Below are 25,006 nucleotides of genomic sequence, written 5' to 3' on the forward strand. Positions count from 1 at the left end.
GGTCTTACTAGATGTGCCACTTGTGTCCTTGGTCTCCTCGCTGCCCTCATTTGAAGCCTTCTAGGAGTTGGAGTTCCTTGGATGGTCAATGCCACTGCAAACACAAGTGGTTGGACACCATGCGAGAGAATCCTTAGATGGTTTCCTTCATTCCTATTGCTCATTGGATTTTCAAGTGCTTTGCAAATATGAATCAACATATTACAAACCATTATCGTATGGAGCTTCAAAAATTTAGAAAATGCCCACACTATTTCAAATATAATTATCACACTAAACTTTGATACAACAAATAAACTTTAAATACCACAGAGTAATGCTAAATGATTATTATTATAATGTTATTAATCATTTCGTGCCCATACCATTCCAAATCAAAGAAGTATGTACTACCACTATATAGATCCACATGAAATTGCACACAAAACATCCACTAAAATTTAAAACCCTACTTCCAATTCAAAATGTCTCTAAAATGAATAAAATTAGTTTCAAAAGAATAATAATAAAAAAGGGTAACTAAGACGAGCCCTCGTGACACAAAATCAAATCCACGAATCAATTATTTATAAACCCATAAACAATTAGCTCACGAGGACTACACATGTGACAAAGTGAGATCTAAATCTAAATAAAGAAAATGACAACTTTTTCCACCAATATATATATTTAAAACAAAAAACTACCCATAGGTTTTTTTCCTTTTCTTAAAAAACTGCACATGGGTTTCAAATTGGGGACCATCAACCTAACGTAAAGTACTTTAATAAAACATCCATTGACCAACTATCACTGCATAAAACTGCGCTATTATAAAATATATATTTTCGGAGTTTGATTTTGAATTAAATCAATTTATGGCTATTAAGAAAATCGGTCACGATTCACTGGTCTGCAGTACTGACTCCAATAGTCCCCGATGGTGGCGGCAGAGACTAAAATTTCAATAGATTATTAATTTATATGTAGAACATGTGTGAGTGAAAGTGGTATAACAGATCAAGATTTGCTCGGTAAGAGTCTTGTGGCTTCTGGTAGCCGGGGGGACGAATTCATCATCAATTAAAAGGATAGAGCTATAACAGGCAAAGCGTTGCTCGGTTGAGTCTTCTGGTAGCCGCGGAGGACGAATTCATCATCAATTAGAAGCCCTTCTTCTCAGAACCAAAATTTTCACGCAGGTACGCAAAAGAGACTAATTGTTTTTGTTGAGATTGATTCGTGTTCTGATGCCACATCTCTGGTGAATATTATTTCTGTTATTGCCAATTTCTTTGTCCTGTTGAATCTAAAGTAACACAGCAGTGAAATTATTCAGAAACCCTTGTTCTTATGCAATCCTCCATATAGACATCTCGGGAAAGCAACCTTCCAAAAATAAAGATTAGGCAATACTGCAAACAATTGTACATATACCTTGAAATGGTGATCTACTCCCTCTCTATTGTCATTCCAGATTAAATGGTGAAGCTGATCAAATAAGGTTATGCTGGTTTATTGATTGATTGATTTTCAGTCATGTATTTCTGCCGACAAGATGGCCTAGCTGCTAAATGAATGTCTATGCCTTGGAGTTATGCCTTTTATTTAATATTTTAATGCAATGACATCTTCAGTCTTTAGCGTTATTGTAGCTGTTTCTTCTTCTTCTCTTTTAGCTTTTTCTGATTTTATGTTTACAATTTGTTTGTAAATTGCTTGAATTTTCATTTAGGAGTCGATGCCAGGGTAGACTGCCCACCTGGTTCTATTCTTGCATTGGTCTACCCCATCCACATGGTATGAATATCAAAGGTACGAGTCTGTGTGCAAGTCCGCAGCAATTTTGGCAGAATAGATGCCCTCAGACTTGGTACATAGGCTGAAAGAACTCCACTGTTTGGTGGGAATCCCTTGGAGCATAGTAGCAAGATTTGAATATGAATACAAATTCAAATACAATTCTATATGGAAAAATACGTGAAAAAAATATCCTGTACTGGTCAAATACAGAAGAATACATCTCATTGATATGAAAATATGAATTTTGCCCCAAAATTTAGAATAATTCAGCCTAAAAAACGTTCAATGGATCAGGAAAAATAACTGATTTCTTGAAAACATTGTGCTTGGTTTATATTCATAGATGCATTTAAGGGTATTCCAAAATATTATTGAAGATTTTGGGTATATGAGTTTTCAGGTATCAATGAGTAAAATACACGAGTTATGTTTTTTTTCCATTAGGCTCAAGGCCGTAGAATAACCATGGTCAAGTCATGAGCTCAAAATGTCACTTGCGGGAATCGAACATAGATGCTATGCATACAGGAAAGCATATACCAGTTTGTTTGCCAACTACTATCAGTGAAATACTTTCCTCAACTCAAATTGAACCAACATTGCAGCTTAGCTAGGAAGTGTTCATTTGATGATGGCGCTCACAAATTTTCTGCCTGGGCGTGCCATTAGCCCGAGGATTCTGTTTTGAATGTCATATATCCAGAGATCCTGTCTGGAATGTAATCAGTTGAGATTAAAACTATCTGATGGAGTATGATGATTCTTTATAGGCCAATGTTGCATTGAAAGTTTGTTCAATGTCAGATTAGGAACCAAAATACACAATTTATTTTTAGTATTCTTAATTAACATGATGAAAGGCTTTTGAAGCCGCAGGATTGTACTTTGGTGCTTATAAGCATATCCAGTGGTCCTAAATGTCCCAAAAAGACTGAAATGAACAGATACAGCTGACATTTTATTCTTTTTGTATGTTGTCAAGTCACTGACCCAGTTAAGAGTAAAAAAGACAGATTTATATATATTCTGATTTCAACCTGTGAAATATCGAATATAAAGTGTTTTCAGGGAAAACAGATTTTAATCAACGTGATGGTTAATTTGGTGGGAAGAACACATTTCATGTTCATTGTGGAGTGTGGTTGTTATCTTGGGAAGGAAAAAATTAGAATCAATTAACACCCTATTCTCTACACAATTGTCTTCTTAAATGTTGCATTGGATTTTCCTGAAAACTTAGCACCCAACACTTAAGTCCTAGCAGATTGCAGATCTACTGATTAATTGCACAACTAGGTTCATTAACACAATAAATTCAGCGAAAGCAAAATATACCAATCTCAATCGCGATGACACAACAGATTCTACCCAATCACAGTTCTTTATTAACTTTCAGAAGTTACTTGGGCTCCCGTCATGGGAAAATGGTCCAATTGAGAAATATTATAGATTGCAAAAATGCCTTTGATCTGATACAGCAGATCAAGCCCTAGATCGGTGCTTGATCCCCTTGGTTGATTTGGATCGCCAAGCTCTTCTTCTGCACTCCATACTAGAGTATCACACTTCTCATTGAGATGCCTATGTCAATCTTGTGCTGCTGGATAGTGTTTCTTCTCCTTCTCCTTAGCCTTGCTTTTATAACATTACATTGAACTACATCCCTAACCCTAATCTCCAAAGTGATTGACAACTAAGATTAGATCTCACCTCACTTGAGATAAAGGAATGAGATTAAAACATAATAACTAAAGTAATTAGTTTACTTTTCCTAAGTTTACTTTAGCTCAATAAGCCAACATAATAATTATGTGCTTTTTCTAAGTTGAACTTAGGCTAAGTTACTAATGTAACTTGCTTACAATAGAGCAAGTGCCCAAGGAGACTTTAGGTGATTTTTGCATGCCCAGACACTTAGGCTTGTGCATAATTACCTTCCCGAGCTACGAACCTTGCTACTCCGTCTTAGCGAGTGAGGCACTTCTGCCACCTAGAACTGACCTCAATCCTGGAATTACATCTGCTGCCATGGCTGCCCCCTCTGAATTGAAAGCCTTCCTTGCCACTTGGTTTGAAAGCATCCTCAAAATCTTGCTCTCCTTAGCGTGGTTCCTAGAAGCCTCCTACTCCTAAAAATCCTGTAAGGTCATCTCATACTAAGAGACCTTGATAGATTTGGAGGAATTTGTCGACTGCTCCTCCCCTTCTAAATTTGAAGGCTAACTCCCTCTGAGTTGCTTAACCTTCAGAGCTACTTGCTTCTTTTTCTCTGTCACTGCTTTGCTTCATGCCATTGCTTGAATAGGTTAGCCCTTTAGTCTATACAAATTGCTCTTAACCTTCATAGCCACTTGCTCCTTTTTCTCTGTCATTGCTTTGCTTCATGCCATTGCTCAAATAGGTTGGCCCTTTAGTCTATACAAATTGCTCTCTCTAACTCCAATGACATGTCCCTCATTAGAGCTAGATCCCCTAGGTTCAATCAATACCTTTCCCTCCTGGAATGCTACAATGAACCCCATCTTGTCCATTGCAGAGACTGAGAGCAAACTTCACTTATGACAGGAAAAACACTTGACCTTAGTCAAGTCCTCCTTCTTGGGCTGTAATGTTTACTCCTCACCCCTACTACTTGAACCTTTGCTCCTCATTGCCCAATTTTTAAGAGTAAGAATCTCATCATCCCCATTCTTCTGCCATCCTTTAGATAATGATTTCTCCTAGATCTCCATTTGGGTGAAGTCATCCCATAGTCTGTTCCATTATGGTAGCTTTTCTCATGCTAGAAAACCCGCCACCAAGGTAGCCCAAGGTTTTGAGAACCCACTTAAAGCTGTCATTGCACGCTTATCATCCGGCAAGGCGATTCCAACAGCTTCGATCTTATCTTGAACTTGCTAAATCTTAGTGACGTATGATGCCACGATGTCTGATTTTGATTGTCATTTTGATATAGGTTCATTAGAGCAGTCCACATCTCCTGGGCACTATTCTTCCTTGAAATGTGAGGGATCACGTGATCCTTCAGCCCATCCATGATGGTACGTCTGGCATTCACATCTTACAATTTGTGGACTGCGAAAGCTGTAGTGTCTGAAGGAGTTGTAACCTAGGTGTTTACAAACTCCCATAGGTGGTTCTCCTTGAGAACAAACACTATTCTCTCCTTCTATGGACTAAAGTTGTAAGCGCCATCCAACTTGTCCTCGAGCCTTAGATTGGTTGATTCCATCTCAAAATTGGAAAATCAACTAAAAACTTTTGACTATTATGCCTTGATTGGTATTGTCTCCATTTGCTCCTTTGAAGGTTGACTTCCGCTAATCACGTTTGGTTTTGATCACACTTTTGGCTTTCTGCGTAGGTCTATCAATTGCCCACACCTCGATTGTCTCTCGTTTGGTTGCAATCTACTCTCAACACGTCTGCATGGTAGCATCTTTACCAACAATAGACCTACGAACCCTATGAATTGCTTGGTTGTGTTGAACCCTTGGCGACTTAGTCTCTTTTGTTGATGCCACCCTTGGTAGCAATGTTCATGAAAGTGGCAAGATTGATGCTGCATGACCTCTTACTTTGGGCACGCCCAAGCACCCATATGGCTCTCCTCGTGTTCGACAAGACTGTTTGCTTGACCTTGACACGACCCAATTTGTTGGCCATCTTGCAGTTGATTCGCCATGCTTAGCCTATGGGTCCTTGTATCCACCTCCTTGGTGGCTATAAATTATGCAACTACACTCTCACCTACTTGAGCCTATGACAACTGATACATTTGACTCATTGTCGTCGTCGCTATGAATTTTTTGGCCCCCCATGTATTGTTCCGATTGTGCAACTTCTCTTCTCGTGCCTACTCCTTGTCCAAGCACCCTGTGACTTGTTGTGACTTCTTTTTTGCTCTCAAGCAATGTTTGCGCCGTTTGCTGTTTACTAGTCTTGCCAATGATTGACTGTTGCACTGACCATTGTTTAGCAGTTGCCCCTCATCTGTTGGCATAACTAACCACTTTCTTTGTTTCCTGTCGCAACCCGTTTGTTTCCTGGATTTACACAAATATGCAAAGTATCTCATATATATAGCAAGGGTGCATATAACCAAAATTGCATGGAGTGCAATCCATCTCTGAACCAAAAATAATGCTATAACAAGGACCTGCATATCATCAAAATCATTGCCTATATCGGGATCCTCATCATCAATATCACCCTCTAAGCGTTAAAACATGTCAAATTGAAATTTTGTTTGAGTGATGGGTGCATTTTTACTAGGGTCATGACAGGGTAGTTCACTACCAATGCCACCAACACCGAGGTACATGGAGGGTTTGGTGCTCTTAATTAAATGTCAGTTCCAAACCCTCATACATGATAAAATATAATGGAAATGTTACAATCCCCCCATCCTGAAATCTGGAAAATTGTTAAAGTTTGCTGGATTTTGAGTGGAATCTAAAATATTACTTTCTCCATGTGAAATCCAATGAGATTGGAACCACTCTTAAACATCTGGAAAGAATTAATGGTAATGTTAAATTTTTTAAGTAAAAGTGACACTTTAAGCATTTAGCATTACCATCAATTACATAGCATTAGTAGGGCCTTAGGGTTGAATATTAGGCTATCACACTCATAAATTATGGCATAAATTACGTTTCGAGGGTCCTTAGTCGCATTGTACAAAATTGGCTGGTTCAATAGCAAATCAACCCTTTTCAGTTCTCTGCCATCGGTTAGACCAAATAGGGCTTGAAAACGGTCGAACTGGTTGGTTGAATGGGCTGGTCTAGTTCTGATAACACTGGCTTCGTTTTGTCCAATATTAATAAGGTGGGAATCTTAATTGCCTAGGTCCATGCCCTCCATCATTTAATGCATTGTCTTCTTCCTTGGTCTTCTTGTGCTGAGTTGACTAACATTCTATAATTAGAAGCAGCTGAGTCTTTACTCAAATTGCAGACCATGTTTCTTTAGCGTGGAACATTTGGCTTCTAATACTTGGATTTGTTGAAAAATGTAGCGAGAATGGGTTCCTTGTTTTGTGCCTTAATTCAAGGAGCCTCAACGAGTTTCTCTTTGAGCATGCACAAGTTCCTATGAGTTAGGAGCTAATTCCTAAAATTTAGGGTGAATTCCTAAAATTTAGGAAGTGTTCATGAAGTAGTTAACTGATGTGTCAAAGTGGAAGGCTGAGTTATCAATCTTCTAGTGCAAGTTAATTGAGGAAAAGAACTTGTGGTTGAGTCTCAAGAGATAGGACAAGTTGCATGAGTAGTTAACTCATGCTAACTCAAACAATCACAAAAGCAAACTCCTTAATTAGAAACTCACCAAATTTGGCCATTTGAATTGCTTTAAAAGGAGGAGCGAAGGCACATTGTTACTCATTGTTTTGTGAGCATGGGCTAGTGAGACAAAGCAATAAGAGTACACACAAGGTTGTGTGTGAGCTTGTGAGGAAGAGTGTGCAAGAGAAATTTGTGCATAAAATTATTTTGAGGAAGAGTTCCTAGGATTTAGGGAGCAGATCAGGCTACAACAAGTGCGTTTTTCAAGCCTAGGCGAGGCAAGGAGAAGGCTGTATTTTCTATTGAAAACAAAGTTGCATTGTAAGAGATCATTCCTCAGTTTCTATCAATAATATTCTCAACACGCATAGGGTTTTCCTAGTTGGGTTCCCTAGAAATTTTGTGTCTTGCAATGTGTGAATTGTGTTATGTTCCTCTTCCGCTACAAAGTTTAGTAGAGGAATTTTGTGTTTATATGAAAAGAAATTATATTTTTGAGATTGTTCATATTAGAAGATCAAAATTTCGTGGATTTTCTATAGGATTTGTTGCTTTTGTTGAATTGGAGTATTCATGGCCAAGGCATTCTAAGAGAGACACTGATGTTCATTTTCATGAACTTTGGTAGTTACTGAGAAAATTGAAGTTTTGTTGTTATTATTAGAATTCTCATATCAGCAGGGAACTTCATGAAATTCTTGGGATTCCTTGTAGTACATATTGAGACTGTTACCCACCACCTGTGGGTAGTGTATATAGGAGAATTTTTTTCTCTTAGATTGTCCTCAACCGACAACTAACAACCTCTTGCAGCCACCAGATAGCTCGATGTGCCATTTTCTTTGCCACCTGAGCCAACCATGTGGTCCTTCGCCCATCTATTATGAATGTATGTTTAAAGGTGGGCCTCCTGACTTCGAGGGTATGACTTTTCATTGGTTTAGTTGAGTAATTTTGTTTACTTTTCATGGACACTTTTGGGCATGGATTAGTGGGGGGATTCAACAGAAAAAGTGGGCTAGGTCTGTGCTCTTGTTTCTTCTGCTTGATTTGGTGTTTAGCCTTGTATCCTAGTCCCATGCGATCTCCTTTACTGACCACTAGCTTTAGGGTTGGCACTATATGAGAAATCCCGATTTTGGTTGCGTGGTCTTGCTTCCCGACACCATATACATACCCCCTTTCTGCTCATTTGTACCCCATTCATCATTTATCCCGTCCAGGTCCACATGTGTCTGTTGGGTCCACATAGGGTTAGCCTTCCCTTCCCCTTGCCCACACCTTGAGTCGGGCCTGGAACGATGCCCCGAAGGTTGATGCAGCTAAAAAGAAAAGAAAAAACATAATTTGGCCACTCTCAACAGGAAAATGTACCACAAAATGCCAAAAATGGTTGGGACATACAAATTTAACATGTGGGCAAAAGCCAAACATAAGCTCTACCCCTCATATATGGCCATCGCCCTAGTTCTTATGGGCCTAGATGAGCCCCCTCCACATTAAGGAACCCATGATTGTCCTAACCCTTGGTGGGTAATGAAATGCCCCACCTTAAAAGGGGGTACCTACTGCAATATACCACGCATCATGCTCTCATCCCCTGGAGCCTCGAGCAGTTACGAAGAAAAACAATAAAATGCAAAAGGAATATGAAGAAGGGTGGAAAAACAAAGGCTGGGGTAACTTATGTACCACGATTTCTCCCTCCTACACTCATATACCCAAGTGCGGGCTTCCCTCATTATAGCTACACTTTCTCCCGTCACATGTGGCTTGGATCATTCCCTTGGCCCCCACTCCATTCCATTATTATGTCACTTGCCACCTTCCAGTTGATGGATGTACCATGGACATGTCACCCCCTTTAAAGGCTGAAACCACCTAATAGGGTCCTTGGCTACCCCCTTATTGAGCTTGGAGACACTTGTACATGCCATAGCCCACCATGGAAGGGCGTGCCACCATGAAGTGCCTCATTGATTCCATGATTTGTAAACTCTTTTACTTGATTATTCTAATGATTTGTTGTATTGGAAGGCAAGGGGATGCATTGGATCTTATGCAGGATTGTAGGTGGGTTTTCATTTGGGGTTTGGTTTCCATATACGGGGTCCCAGCCCTTGAGAGGGCCACATGGAACTTGTAGGGTGAGCATTGAGAGCCATGGGCCTCCACCATAATAAAGATTACTTCATGGATCCCCAACATGTTGAATTTCCACGACCTTGGGTCTAGGTTAGAGTCTTAAAATCACTGACACTACCAAACCAAGAATCTCAACCATAAACTACTTTGCACAGGGGAAATATAAAGCAGTAAATCACATATGCACAATATACATAGTTTTAAACAAAATTGTACAATAATGTACAATCACCAATCTTCGTTATATTAAACCAAATTTGAATAATACAACATTCTATGGTATACAAGATATAATGACAAATGTCGCTGCAGCTTCAATGTCGTATCTTGTCCTGTCGGTCCTTCGCTCTCGTACTTCTCACTAGTAGTGTCTTAGTCCTCTTATCACTGCTGCAAGTCACGTCTGCTACAATGAACACGAGCTCATCAAATTGCTCTCCAGGTTGGCCAATTCCTGAGCTCCAATCTGCCTTCTAGTAGCCTCTTTTGTCCATCAAAGAGCTACTCATAAGGCTACAATCCTTGACCCAATCATGCATCAACAATGTCCTTTTTGTCTGTTGCTCTAGGGCTACTTTAGGTAGCCAACACGTTGCCCTCCAACAGAACTATGACACCCAATCCACTCACTGTTGAATCTGCTCCTGGTATGACAATTCACCACCTCGGAATGTCATACACATGTCATCAACAGGCTGCTCAATAAACTGATCCAATCTGGTCACACCTTGACCCAATACACATCTCCAAACACTGCTGTTTCACCTTGTTGCACTGCTGCACCACTAGTTAGGGCACACCACGCTGCCCTCCACCCAACACATAGTCAGCTATACAAGCCTCTAAAGGCTGCGATTCACCCTAGAAGAAGCCTCCTTGTGCCACACTGTCCCTTTCTTGCCCTGTCCACCTAGACGCAACCCTTAAGGGCCTCCAACTGCTGGCTATGGCCTACGGCCTAGCCCAGTAGTTGACTGTAGCTTCGGTCCTCCTCAAATAGTGCCACAACTGCCTTCCTAACAGCAGTCCCTTGCTCCTTTAGACTGCGGCCTTCTCTGCCCAACAACCCGCATTAAAACAACCCTTAAACATGCCCTTAGACAACCTCTAATCCACCTCGCTGTCACCTACAACAGCTCAGTCTCCCCACAACTGTACCTCGGCCTCCTCACGCTGTCTTCTAGCTCCTTTGCTGCGACTAAGCCTCACGAAAAATTCAGAGCTCCCTTTGGTGTGTATTGCCCAAACTTTGGATTCTTTAAAACACATCACTTCACCTCATATTTATACACACATGAGGGCTTCAACGAACCTTGAAGAGACACATCTATTGGAGTTGTTTTACACCAAGCCTACATGACTTGGTAACCAATAATTATCTTGTCAACTTCAAAAAATCATTTCTCGCTAACAACAAGTCGGATTTGGATGATTCTTGATGTGTTGGAATTGTATCGCCGAGCACTATCATCCTCATCCATCACATGTCGTACCTCCATCATGATTTTGGGCCAAATCACGATGGGTGCAAAGCCCCACACTTGGGTTCCAAGCCCACAGGTGCTTTTCCCCCCAAACCCTAAACCTTAGGGCTTGGATTACCTCCCAAGCTACACAAATGAACACAACACTGGTCATTGATTGCTTATGTTCCACCTTTTGGATGAGGATGATGCACCTGGTTCATTATGCCCAGTTGGCTCCACACTTGCACCATACACTTGGCAGATGGTCCAGGATCCAGAGGAATTCTCTCACTACAGTGGGAGGGCTTATGTCATCATGCTAGCACTTACATATGGTCTACAGGCACTTTCGGTCCACTTGGAGACCCATGAGGATGTCCTTGTGCACCCACACCCACTTGGGAGCACCACAGGTTCTTGCTTGAAAAACAAGGGGCCAACCCCTTGTCCATTATGTTTGGAGTGCATTCTCTCATCATGGCACACTTTGGTCTTCATTTGGCCTTCTCAATGGCCCAATTATGTGTAGTATTCCTAGTGGAAATTACAATGATAAACAAAGCAAACATACAAAAACACACATGAAAATTTACAGCACATTAAACAACCAAAAATCTCCATAAACTGCGTTGAGCTGAGCCATTTTATTGATATAATTGCTGGGTACAAAGGTAAGATCAGAAAGCATGCACCTAGGCTTGCCCAAGGCAAGCTAACAATGTTCAGGTGATGAAATCAGCATGCCCTAACATGCAATGTGGCCGCCCCCAACAATCTCTATGCTATCCCAGTGAAAATTGCATTGATGGTTGCAAACAATAGTTGCTAGGGCCTCCTCCGGTGCTCATAAAATTTTGGGAAATTAACCTCGGGCTCTCCACCAATAACCCACAAAAACCCACGAAGTAATTGGCCAAATGTTGACCTTGGAAATTCGGCCCAATTTCCCCTAGCTCCTCCAACTACTAGGTATTTCGACCCATCTGTGAATAATGTTGCCAAAGGCTCCCAAAATGACTGAGAAACTCAGCGAAACTCCCTCCCATGATGCTCCCATGATCTTAGCCCCAAAATCGAACTCCTCTAAGTGTCCCATGTGTGGCAAGTGAAGGGACTATGCAAGCCTACGTTGTCTCTGCTGAAGCTGCTCCAAGAACATGCTGAAATGCCCCTGGATCGATCTGAAGCTGAATGGAATTCCCTCTTAGGGCTGGCACTCAAAGTCCACTGAAGCAAGGGGTGAGATTCTCGCCTGAAAATCTCTTGTGCTCAACATCACATGCAGACTTGGCCTCCAACTCAAGCGTGCTAGTCAAGGTAAATGCTCAAATGATCAAGAATGCCAAAAATGAGTGCTTTCTCCTCTTTTGTCAATGTGCTTGCCCAATTGCTCATGTGGGCCCAACCATTCGACTCCCCATCAATTTCCCTCTAAGGAGTGTGTATTTCCTAGGGGGGCTGTATTTCTCCATGAGTGGTCACCATCTCTCACTAGCACTTCGATTTTCTTCCCTTACTCTAATGTTTGGGCCTTTCCTTAGTTTCAAAATTAAAGTGGAGCTCCACAACCCACTTTTCTTAAGTACAAAATGGTCAAAATTGATATTTCCCCTTAACAATATTGCTAAGTGGGAATATCATAGTCCTCCCCACCAAAATGTTGCTTGTCCTCAAGCAACTGCGATGAAGGATGCTAAAGTATCTGCTCTCCCTTCCAAGTGGCATCCTCATTAGGTAAACTCCTCCCCCTGATAAAAAATTCATTGATGACGTGGTTCCACAAATGTCTCTCATGGGTATCCAAAATAGCCTCAGGCTCTAGAACCAAGTGCCCCTCATCGTCCATGGGTGGTAGCTCTGTAGCTGCTGTCACTCGCTGACCCAGTGCCTTTTTCAGGCAAGACACATGGAAAATGTTATGAACTCGGCTCCCCTGGGGTAGCTTCAACTCATATGCCACCTCCGCTGGTTCTGCATAGTCTATAGGTTATCTTTGAGAGCCCATAAGATATCTTGGCTCTCCTGAATCCAATCCTTGGTCCTAGGGCCTTGCTGTCTCCAAACATCACGTCAGCAAAAGATAATGCATCATAACCGTATAAATCTCTAAATAGGGACATACCTATGGACATGTGGTACATTGTGTTATAGCAGTACTTGCCCAAACGCAACCACCATATCCATGCATGTTGATGGCCCATCACATAGTTACGTAGGTAGCCCACTAGCCATTTGTTGACTATCTCTGTCTGCACATCAGTCTGGGGATGGTAACTAGTACTTGGATTGAGCTCTGTGCTCGCCAATCGAAACAACTCCTGCCAAAATCCCCCCATGAACCTGTTGTCCCTATCATTGACAATGGTCTTTGGAAGACCATGAAGCCGAAATACCTCCCTGAAAAACAGTTCAGCCACCTGTGAGGTTGAAGACCAGGCTAAAATAGCGAAGAAGTGGGCAAACTTCATCAATCTGTCTACCACCACGTATATGCAGTCCTTGCCTTGGACTGTGGGCAACCCGGTAATAAAATCCATCGATATGCTCTCCCATTTCCCCTCAGGGATAGGAAGAGGCTGTAGCAACCCAACAGGGTGTGTCTGCTCACCCTTGTTCCTTTGGCACGTATCACACTCTCGAACATGCCTCAGAACATCATCCTTAAGGCCCCTCCATGCAAAGCGCTCCCTGATAGCCCTGTATGTCTTGGTAAACCCCTGATGCCTTGCTAACGATGAGTCATGGGCAACCTGCATGATCTTCTCCCTCAACTGGGAGTTGGGCACTAAATAAATTTGGTCTCGAAAGTAAATCACCTCGTTCATCACCCTATACCGATCATCTGTCACTGCACCATCAAGGACCTCACATGCAAATCAGTCCTTGGAATACTCCACTAGCAACTGCGCCCTCCAATCTGGCGCAATGCTCATCAATGAAATGGTGGCTGACCTCTTGGACAACGCATCAGCTACCACATTGTGTTTACCCTTGACATACTCAATGTCAAAGTCGTATGCTTGAAGCTTGCTCACCCACTTCTATTGCCTCTCCTGTAGCTGCTTCTGCTTAAGAAGAATGAGAGGCTGTTGTGATCTGTCTGCATCCGGAACCTATTTCCCACCAAGTACTGCTTGAACTTGGTTAGCGCACGCATGATGGCTAGCATCTCTTTGTTGTAGATGGAGTACAATCTCTCGTGGGGTAGTAGCTTCCGGCTCTCAAAAGCTATCAGGTGCCCCCCTGCATCAATACTGCTCCTATGCCCTCCCCTAATGCATCGTACTCAAGTACAAAGGGCTGCGCGAAATCTGGAAGTGCCAACACTAGGCAACTGCTCATAACCTGTTTGAGGCACTCAAAAGTCTCCTGTGCCCCATCTATCCACTCAAACGCCCCTTTCTTCGTCAAATCAGTGAGTGGAGCCACCAACTTAGAGAAGCCCTTCACGAACTTCCAGTAGAAGGTACAGATACCTACGAAGCCCCTCAACTCTGTCACATTCCGGGGCACTGGCTAGTCTCAGATGGCCCTGATCTTCTCCTCATTTACTCTCACGCCATCCTCCCCAATAATATGCCCCAAATAGAGCATTTCTGTCAACTCGAACTCACACTTGGACAACTTGGCGTAAAAATGTTTCTCCTCCAAAACACACAACACCGTCTCCAAGTGCTGCAAGTGCTCCTCTTGTGTTCGGCTATAGATCAAAATATCATCAAAGAACACCAACGCAAATTTCCGCAATTGCCCACGAAACACATGGTTCATGCAGGCAGCAGGACTGGAAAGTGGCTGGTTCGTTGGTTAGCTCGAAGGGCATGACCAAGAACTCGAAGTGCCCATAGTGACACCTAAAGGTTGCCTTAGGGACTTCCTGATCCCTCACTCTGATCTGGTGGTACTTTGAATGCAATTCGATCTTGGAGAAGAACTTAGCCCCTCTTAGCTCGTCCATCAACTCATCTATGTGTGGGATGGGGTAACAGTTCTTCAGGGTCTTCTTGTTGAGGGCCTGGTAGTCTATGCACATGCGTAAGGTCCCATCCTTCTTCTTCACCAGGACAACTGATGAAGCAAAAGGGCTGGAGCTAGGCCTAATATGCCCAAGTGCCAACAACTCAGGAATGGCCCTCTCAATCTCATCCCTGTAAGCCTAGGGATGTCTCTATGGGGTGGTAATCACGACCTGTACTCTTGGCTCTAACTCAATCGTGAGCTCAAACCTTTGATCAGGTGGCTGCCCTGGCGGTTCGTCTTTAGACACTACTGGGTACCTATCTAAGATGGCTTGTACATCAGGATGTAGTGGCTTGGGCTGACCCCCACCCTCAGAAATCCTCAACTACACTGTCCACTCAATATCACTATGCCTCAGGTCAACCTCCATCCTGTGTGCTGAAACTGTCTGTGGTGGGTAAGAGGGCATGCCCCTAAGGACCACCAAGTTGCCATCTAGCCCTATAAAGTCCATCTCCAATTTTCTCCAATCAGTGGTGACCCGACCAAGGGAATATAGCCACTGGACATGCATCACCACATTGGTGTCCAGTACATCCACCACGAAGAAATGATCAGTGACTGAATAGTTCCCCATAGTCACTGTTAGAGCTGGAGCATAGCGTGTACGCTGCATGGTCTTGTCCCTTGACACAAGGATTGTGAACCCCTCAAACTCCTCGGTCGTGATCCCTCTCCTCTTCACCATCTGCACATTAATGAAGTTGTGGGTGGCCCCACTGTCCACCAAAACTGAGACACGCTGCCCCTGTACTGTGCCTTTGATCCTCATCGTCAAAAACTTCGGTATCCCACATAAGGACGCAAGGACCCCTCCTATTGGTGTGAAAGGGGCTCTCGCTGGCGGCGGTGGTGGTGGTCCCCTCTCCACGTGTGCCACACTGTCATCTCCACCTGCCTCCAACTCTACATCGTCCTCATGGTCATTGTCAGAGTAGACCTCAATGTAGTGGGCCTTGCCCACTGTGCATCTATGCCCTAGTGCCCACGGTTCCTGACAAGTGAAGCATAACTTCCTCCTCCAGAGATCTCTCCGGGTCTCCTCATCCAACTATCCTCGCCCCTGGTTGGCTCTCGGTGGTGGAGCCCTAGTGTCTCTCCCCCTCTGCTGGAACCCCTGTCTAGGTGGTACTGGCGCTCTGGTCTTGGGTAGGGCATCCTGCAAGTCTCGTGCTCTCCAAATGCGTCTTATAAGGTGGTGGGCTTGTTGGACTTCACCAATCCCCTCAGTGGCTCTGCTAGCCCCTCTACGAACATGAAAACCCTCCTGGCCTTTGATAGGTTAGGCACAACACTCCTGTCTGCTTGGGCCTTGTCAACTCCTCAAAATGCTCCTCTGGGTCTCTCCTCTCAAATCGCTCCAACACCCTCCTAATGAAATCCTCATAAGCTGTAACCCCTACATGCCCCATCGTGGTTAGCCCATGGAACCACCAGTGGTGGGCTTCTCCCTCTAAATGCAACGTGGCAATCTTAATTGCCTCCCCCTTCGTCATTTGGTTGAGTTGGAAGTAAACATATAACTTCTCAACCCATGCTTTCGCTGAGCTCTTGGACAAACCATCGAATGTTGGGAGGAACAATCTCCCCATGGTGCACTGCAAATCGGTACCATGCGTGTAGCTTCCTTCGCCTTGCCCTTTTCCCTTGTTATTACCTTTCTACTCACAAAAGTCCCTGAAGGTAATGTCCTCTCTAAAGTCAGGCCCATATGACTGATACTCCACAAAATAGTCCCCCATGAGCATCTCCTCTTGCCCTTGCGGCCCTCCAGCACCAGATGCTATAAATGTGGGAATAGTGGACCTGGGTGGTGTGCTGGGAATGAGGGGTGCATTGGGGCCATGACCCCCTTGGTGATGCAAAGTATCAAAGCCCTCGCCAATTTGGAATTCCCCTTGAATCCCTTTGCCCCTGTTGTTACTGCAATTTTGCTACCTCAACTCCTCAATACCCTTAGACAAATCCTGAACGGCCTTGAGAAGATGTTGGGAAAACTCCTCCTCTTTACTCCTTTTGTCTCCCTCATTATCCCCCATGTTTGGCCTTTCAACCTCTGGTTCAACTATCACTGGATCTAGGGTAATTTGTAGCTGCCTCTCTCTGCTCCTGTACCTCTGCCTCTGGTAAGTCACGTTCTGTTGGTCTTCTGGTGTCATAGACTGATGCTGCTCCCACAGGCTGAGCCAAGACTATGAGCTCTGATACCACTGTAATATTCCTAGTGGAAATTTACAATGATAAACAAAACAAACATAACAAAAACACACATGAAAATTTACAACACGTTAAACAACCAGAAATCTCCAATAACTGTGTTGAGCTGAGCCATTTTATTGATAAAATTGTTGGGTACAAAGGTAAGATCAGAAAGCATGCACCTAGTCTTGCCCAAGGCAAGCTAACAATGTCCAGGTGATGAAATTAGTTGCTCTAACATGCAATGTGGCTGCCCCCAACAATCTCTGTGCTGTCCCAGTGAAAACTGCACTGATGGTTGCAAATAATAGCTGCTAGGCCCGCATCCGGTGCTCAAAAAATTCCAGGAAATTAACCTCGGGCTCTCCACCAATAACCCACAAAAACCCACGAAGGAATTGGTTAAATGTTGACCTTGGAAATTCGGCCCAATTTCCCCTAGCTCTTCCAACTATTGGGTATTTCGATCCACCTATGAATAATGTTGCCAAAGGCTCCCAAAATGGCTGAGAAACTCAACAAAACTCCCTCTTGGGCTGCTCCCAAGATCTCAACCCCAAAACCGACCTCCTCTAAGTGTCCCATGTGTGGCAAGTGAAGGGATTGCGCAGGCCTACGTTGTCTCTGCTGAAGCTGCTCCAAGAACACGTTGAAATGCCCTTGGATCGATCTGAAGCTAAATGGAATTCCCTCCTAGGGTTGGCACTCGAAGTCCATCGAAGCAAGGGGTGAGATTCTCGCCTGAAAATCTCTTGTGCTCAACAGCACATGCAGACTTGGCCTCCAACTCAAGCGTGCTAGTCAAGGTAAATGCTCAAATGATCAAGAATGCCAAAAATGAGTGCCTTCTCCTCTTTTGTCAATTTGCTTCCCCAATTACCCATGTGGGCCCAACCATTCAAACTCCCTTTAAATTTCCCTCCAAGGAGTGCATATTTCCTAGGGGGGCCGTATTTCTCCATGAGTGGTCCCCACCTCCCACTAGCACTTCGATTTTCTTCCCTTTCTCTAATGTTTGGGCCTTTCCTTAGCTTCAAAATTAAAGTGGAGCTCCATAACCCACTTTTCCTAAGTACAAATGCAAAATAAGACAAATTGGCCAAAATTGACATTTCCCCTTAGCAATATTGCTAAGTGGGAATATAACATTATGTTGATCATTCTGCCCTCTTGAGAGGGTTATCTTTATGTTATTGAGCTATTTGGTGGGCTTGTCACCAAAAGTATTGTTATTATGCACATTATTTTATTTTAGGGGCATTATTAGTCCAAATTAGGCCATTCGAATTCATTAGAGATTGTATAAATAGATGAGAGGTGATTCATTCTCTCATCATCACTTGGATTGGATTAGTATCTCTTATGAGATTTTCGCACTTTTTGCTGGGATGAATTTTTGGAGCTTTTCTTGATGCACTATGATGTTTGGATTTCGCTATTGTCTTTGGAGCTTCTCTAATGCAAAGTTGATAAATGGATATACTCTCTCTCTCATGTAAGTCGAAATTTTGATGCTATTCTTGTTATCTTATTGGTTAACTGCATGTATGTTGTTATCTTTATTCTTGTATGGGTTAAATGTAATGTGAAATTCTTCTGGGACCTTGAATAAGTGATTAAATGCATGCGTTGACCTTTGAGGGATTGGGCAAATGTTCCTAGAGGCACCTCTTAGGTTAAAGACCTCGAAACTTTGTCTCCTTCACAAATTTGAAGTATAAATCTCTATTGATCTAGTTGCTTCCCTTGGAGAGGCTGGTGCGTGCCACCCTTTGGGGTTGTCCATAGTCTTAATCAGTGTTGTTTTCACCTATGAATCTGAAATTTAACATGTAAAAAACAGCAAAGTAATGGCTGTTTGACCAGCAAGTTAGTGGCCAAACAAGTTTGTAAAATTCTTGACATTTTAATAAGTGGAATGATCTTTAACAATTAGCTTTTATATGGAAAATAAATAGGTAGAAAGCATATTTAAATGACAGATTTCACCAATGAAAATATCTCAAAAACTTTTACCAAATTGCATAAGATACCATTGAGACATCGAACAAACCCAAAGAGATAGAATAGATCATAACCAAACTTTATTTTACAAAGGCTAAAAGGCTAGCTGCACCAAGATGACTATTACAGAATTGATGACAATGATATTCTATCACAACAAAGTAGAAGCTAGAAGAGAGAAGAAAGAAAGAATATGGAGATGAGTAATGCTGCTGCTTGCTGAAGACATTTCGAGTTATGAGCTTGGCCTCCACCTGTATTTATAAGACTTCTCCTCCTCTTATTCCTCTAATTCGCATAGGCAAATTAGGAGGTCAAATTTAAAAAAAAATGGCACTTGAAAAAAGCATGTAGAGTCAACTGAACTTGGATTGGATTAGAAAATTGAGTGAAGTGGCACATCCTTGAGTTTAACTGAAGTATCTTTGAGCACAATTTTAGATAGTTTGACTTGGGTAAAAGTATCTTGGACTATTTTTAGTAAATTCCATTTATGATAAAAATATCCTCAAAGCAATTTTGGTTAATTCGACTTGGCATATTTCTAGGGAATTTGAGTTAGGCCAAAAAATATATACTTTTTTTGTGGAAGTAAAATAGGAGACCAATTGTGCACTAGGAGAGAAAACAGGGTGGAGGAAAAATAAATTGCCATTATTTCCATGTCACACCTCCAAAATAATTTACCCATGTTCTTTGCCATGTTATTGATGACTCATTTGTAAAAATCTTGCCGCTTGTCCATTCCATGAATTGCCACATGTCAACCTCAGACTGCCAGATGTCACCTTGCTATAAATAGACATGCCAAAAATAGTAGCATCCCTCAAAAATAGGAAAACATAAAAATGTTTGGATTAGATAAGGGAACCTTACCATATATAGCATGCATAAAAAAGGCACTGCTAAAATAGAAATATGTATGCATGTCCACAGTGTTATATTCATTAGACTTAGAATCTCATGGAGAACCAAAATATGCTTAGAATCTCATGGAGAACCAAAATATGCTGTCAACATTCCCATGCAAAGATTGCTAAAACTAGAAATGTTTCGGATTCTGATGAAATCATCTTCTTCAAATGACTTAGAACTCAGTGGGGAGTTTAAATATGCTACTAGATCTGACACGTGACCATTGCGAAAAATAGAAATGTCTCAGATGTCCATGAAACCATACTCATTGGATTCATCTTTCAGCTAGGAATTTGAATACTCAATCAGAATCAATGTGCAAGTATTGCCAAAAATAGAAAGTGTTGGCATGTTACCCATAAGTAGCTCATCAAATTTAGAATCTCACCAGAATTCTAAATGTACCCTATCTCTGACATGCAAGTATTGGGACAAAACACTCTAAAAATAGTAAGTGCCATGCATGTCATCTAGAGAAGCCTCATTGAAACCCCAAGTTCATAAGGAGTCCAAATATGTAATCAGTACCACCTTGCAGGCCTCAGGATTCTGTCTCCTACTTAAAGTAGGGGACCTACTAAAAATAGTAACACTCCTAAACATGGTAACACTCTCCAATCTGTGCAAAATCTGTGTCTGAATCATCACTATATCCATCTTGCAACTAGTCTCCTTGGGAAGCAACTCCCAACTTAAGCAAAATTGTATCTCTGAACCTCCAGCCTGACTAAATGTGTTGGTCTTTTGTTGGTATTAACCCTCCAAATTTGCAAGGGGCAAATTTAGGGGCTAACAGGAGCCCTTCTTTTAACTTGACTGTGTCGTTTGCAATGCTATCAACTTGTTGATTGAGGTCCCTTAGGACCTGGAAGAAGAAAACATCCTGAAATCTGAGAGTCTCTTTTTAAATCCTTGCTGAGTGATGCTAGCTTGCCGTTAGAAGCAATCTTCTTAGAATTCATTGGAGTGATGATAATACTTGAATCACTGAGGATGATTAGAGTCCTTAATTTGACTGCATTCACTGCAATTAGATCTTGAAGGAGGGCATATGCTTTGGCTTGGTTATTTTTGGATGTCCATAAACCATATGCATAAGTCAATTTTTGTTTTTCCTTGTGATCAAGGATAAAACCCCCCAATGGCCACCACAATTCTCTGAGCAAGCATATTACTCTTTACTGATCAAAGTTGAAGACTAAGCCCACATAAAACCTCACAAGTCATGCCTGAAGTATGAGGATTTTTAACTAGTCTTTTCACAGCATTAGATAATTCTATAGTGTATGATTATGACAGAGATATCAGCAATAGAGCGGGCCATATGTGACTCAAGTTGTATTGTATAACATGATGTCATTACAGGTCCAGCTCAAGATGATGCTATGATTATGAAATTCTGCTAGACTTTGTGAGATTTTACAGTCACAAACAATGAAGAGAGCATTTCATTCTTGACTATATGTATAGTAAAATAGCCGTTGTAGCTTATATGAAATTCTGAGCGATTTCATGCCTTGTTGAATTTCAGTGATTTAGGCCCTTAATATAGATTGTATTTTTAGCTTTAGGATGGAAATGTCTAATGCACCTCCTCTTTCACTTTTTGATCACTAATTATGTACAGCTGCAACCTTTCATCTTTCATAAACATTGATAAACTCTTTATATCTTTTTGAAGTCTTAAAACAGTCGGTTGATGTAAATGTGTCAATTAAGGCCGGATTAATTTTATCTTTTCTTCATTGAATATTGGCCTCATACATATGCAGTTTGATTATGTTTCTAGGTCAATTGATCGGGACATCTTTGTCTAGACATCATGACTCTCAGCTACATCCCACATGTTCTAATTTTCCATTCTTTTATGGACATGTCCTTTTATTCCTTAGTCTTTTTGAATGCTACCATACCTACCCCATTATTACCTAGATTAACAAAATCAAGGTTTCATTCCGTTTTTAATTTAGTCTTTTCATCCTCCACAATTCATACTGAGCAGCATTTTAGAAAGTATAACATTAGACATATGATAAAAAATCTGAGATGGATATAGATCTACGTAGTACCATATCTTGATATTTTATGTGAATACTTTCGCTGCAAGACCACCCACAAGAGACGGCAATTATATTGGTCTAAAAGCTTGGCTTGGGTATACAATTACAAAGTAAATATTGTTTTGCCTTTCTACAGGAAGAGATGAACTGATTGTCAAGATGTTCAAGAATACTTTCCAGTCCGGTTTTCTTTCAATCCTCTACAGCCTTGGGTAAGCTGATTTCCAATGATTTATTTTTTGGTTGATTGGCTGGACTGCAAGCTTTGGTTTGTTACGTCATCTTGTTTATCCTTTTCGTGCTATAATATGTTGGGGAATTGATACCCTTGTGTGCTTTCTAACAGGAGCAAACCATTGCAAATATGGGACAAAGAAGGTCAGTGTTAAAAACTTAAAAAGGCCTGACATCACAATTCTGCATATAATTTTATTGTAGTAATTGATTGTTATCAGTATACGGAGGCTCTGATCTGGTTGTTCTGCACCATGTTGTTGCATTAATAGGATGTTATCAATGGCACTGAATTTGATGAAGAAAATTAATCCCTAGCAAGCTGTCTTCTTAACTCTTTTTGTTTTTCCTTTCCATGCCTTACCTACATGAGCATTGGTTTCTCAAATTATTGTTTTCCTTTTTAAGATTTGTTATTTTTACAAGAATATATTCACCGTAGAAAGTTTAATGCTTCTGCAAGTATATTTTATAGCAATTTGCACCCTTTTCAATTACAATAATCAAAAGTTAACTGATATGTATGAAATGCATACATGTTTCTCACAGTATCATTGTCTTTATCTGGAATTTTAACCTTGTTTCATTTATGTATTGTACACAAATAATGTAAAGTGATATTATTTGGATGTATTTTGTGGGAGTTTATATGGGGGAAAGTGCTTTGAGTGCTTACCCAAGATCAACATAGGGTTTTGGTGATCTAGGTGGATATTGGTGGCCACCCGCCAATTCCACTTGGACCCCCACCATTGTTTCTTTCAGCTTTTCAGTTTTCTTAATTGTAGCACAGTTTACTATTTTTCGTAGTTTTTCGGGTGCTAAACTTCTGGAGCTGTTTTGAGGCCCTAAACGACGTTTTTTGGCAATCTACGGCCAGCAATTTTCTGTCTAAAATCGTCTTTTCTGTCGTAGTCCTCGGAGAGATCTTTCCAATGAGTTATCATGCGTGTCAAACGGAGATAATATGACCAAGTCGCGACCCTGGAAAGTTGGCTGTCCAACTCACCCCAACGGGGCCCATAAAATCTTGGTGTTACATCTCCTCGGGTTAGGGTTTTGGTTGTTTAGGGTTTGCTCTTTTTGTTCAATAATAAAAAGACCCTTGAGCCTCATTGTAACACAGTTAAGAGGCATGTAGCCACCACATCTCTTCTCAAAGATAAGCTACCATCGCCTGAAGTGGTCTTATCTTGATTCTGTTTGTAAGCATATTTCAGTATTTGATATTAATGAAATGAAGTGTTATTTCTACTGCATCTTTGTATTTATGATTATATTTGTAATTTGTTGCGTTCTTGTTTAAATCCGGATCAGTGGTATTAGAGCGGTTTGCTCTTTCTCTGTTTTTCTTTGCATGTCCCCAATGAGGTCGGGATATAAGGAGTTAGGTCTTGAACTGGTCGAACCTTTGCAAGACCAACCTCGCAAATCCCGATGGCCTCCCATGGCGGATGAAAAGAAAGATGGTGGGGCAGGAGATCCTATCAAAATCTTGCTCAAGGAAGCCCTCGAGCGACAAAGGAACGCGATGATGGACAACTTTGTCCAGATCCTTCAGCGGCTACCCAGGGGCGACGCATCTACTTCCGGAAGCTACTCTGGAAGCACCACACCCTTTAAGGTACAAGTTAACTTTGACATTCCCATATTTGAGGGTCAGATAGATGCAGACGCTGTAGATAAATGGTTAAATTTGCTAGAAGGATATTTTTCCGTTCATGATTTTTCCAGCCGGGAAAAGATCACCTTTGCACTTCTCAAAGTAGCCCCCCACGTCAAGGACTGGTGGGAAACCTACTGTGAGCAAAAGGATGAAAGTACGAACTCACTGTTTTCAGCCGCACCCACTTGGAACTCGTTCCGGGATGCCATTAAGGAGCAGTACGGATAAATACATAAAGTGGACAACGCTGTGACAGGGAAGGGACCAAGATGTGTTGGAGTTTACCAATGTTTTTCATACCCTTCGCACGAAGTTGGGTATCAAGGATTCTGAGAAGCATTTGGTTCTCAAGTACCTCGGCTGCCTGCACAGGTACATCCAGGACGAGATGGAATTCCTGGACATCTCCTCGCTCGGCACGGCATACTGATATGCGGTCAAGATCGAGCAAAAGTTTAAACAAAAGAAGCGAGACTTTGGATCTGTGAATCCGAAGCAAGGGAAAGGTGCCCCCTAACCGCAGAACAAAGGACGGGCGACCCAGGACAACCCACCAAAGACGCAAACAAAGAACAACACCGCGAAGCCGAAGGAGGACACGGGAAAGTGGTGTGAGTTCCATAAGAGCTCCACTTACAACACAAGTGAGTGTCGGGCCAAGCAGTCACTGGTGGTAGAGCTAAAGGCTTCAGAATTAGATGCATGTTCCGACTCCGAGTTATAACCCGACAAGGGGAATGACAAAGGGAAGTAGATGAAGACTCAACGCCACCGTTGCCGCCATGAAGATCTAGAAGGATGAACTCGAAGATCCAGAGGAGCGCCTCTTCCACTCCCAGATGTGGGTAAAGGGTTCCTCGCTACAGTTCATTGTCGACAACGGGAGCCAAAAGAACCTCATTTCGGCAGAGGTCATAAAGTAGCTAGGCTTACTGACCACAACACATCCCTAACCGTACACTATCGGGTGGCTTCACCAAGGACAAGATCTTTGCGTGAGCCAACAATGTTGCCTTCCATACAACGTCAAGCCCTTCACGGATGAGGTATTATGAGATGTTGCTTCCCTTGATGTTTGTGATGTATTATTAGGCCAACCATACTTGTGGAAGCGACATGCTGTGTATGAGTCAAGGCCTCGTGCTTTTATTGTTATTTTGGGAAATAAGTTGTACATGATACCAGAGGTAGCACTGCCTATCCCCATCTCTTTGGTTACTACAA

General features: G+C 42.0%; 1 protein-coding gene across 1 annotated transcript in view; it reads left to right on the forward strand.

The window, feature by feature from the left end:
* The first annotated feature begins 852 nt into the window (after positions 1-852).
* The window catches only part of BUG22 (cilia/flagella-associated protein), an 82,605-nt gene continuing 58,451 nt past the window's right edge, over positions 853-25,006 (forward strand). Inside the window, exons 1-3 of the mRNA XM_089425835.1 lie at positions 853-1,181; positions 22,019-22,094; positions 22,229-22,260. Of these exons, the coding sequence (XP_089281961.1) occupies positions 22,042-22,094; positions 22,229-22,260 (85 nt within the window). The 5' untranslated portion in view covers positions 853-1,181; positions 22,019-22,041. The remainder of the gene's footprint in view (positions 1,182-22,018; positions 22,095-22,228; positions 22,261-25,006) is intronic.

The sequence above is a fragment of the Pinus tabuliformis genome, chromosome 6 (genome assembly GCF_031772625.1).
Source record: "Pinus tabuliformis cultivar Carrire ecotype Pingquan chromosome 6, CPIR1, whole genome shotgun sequence".
In the NCBI taxonomy this organism is placed as follows: domain Eukaryota; kingdom Viridiplantae; phylum Streptophyta; class Pinopsida; order Pinales; family Pinaceae; genus Pinus; species Pinus tabuliformis.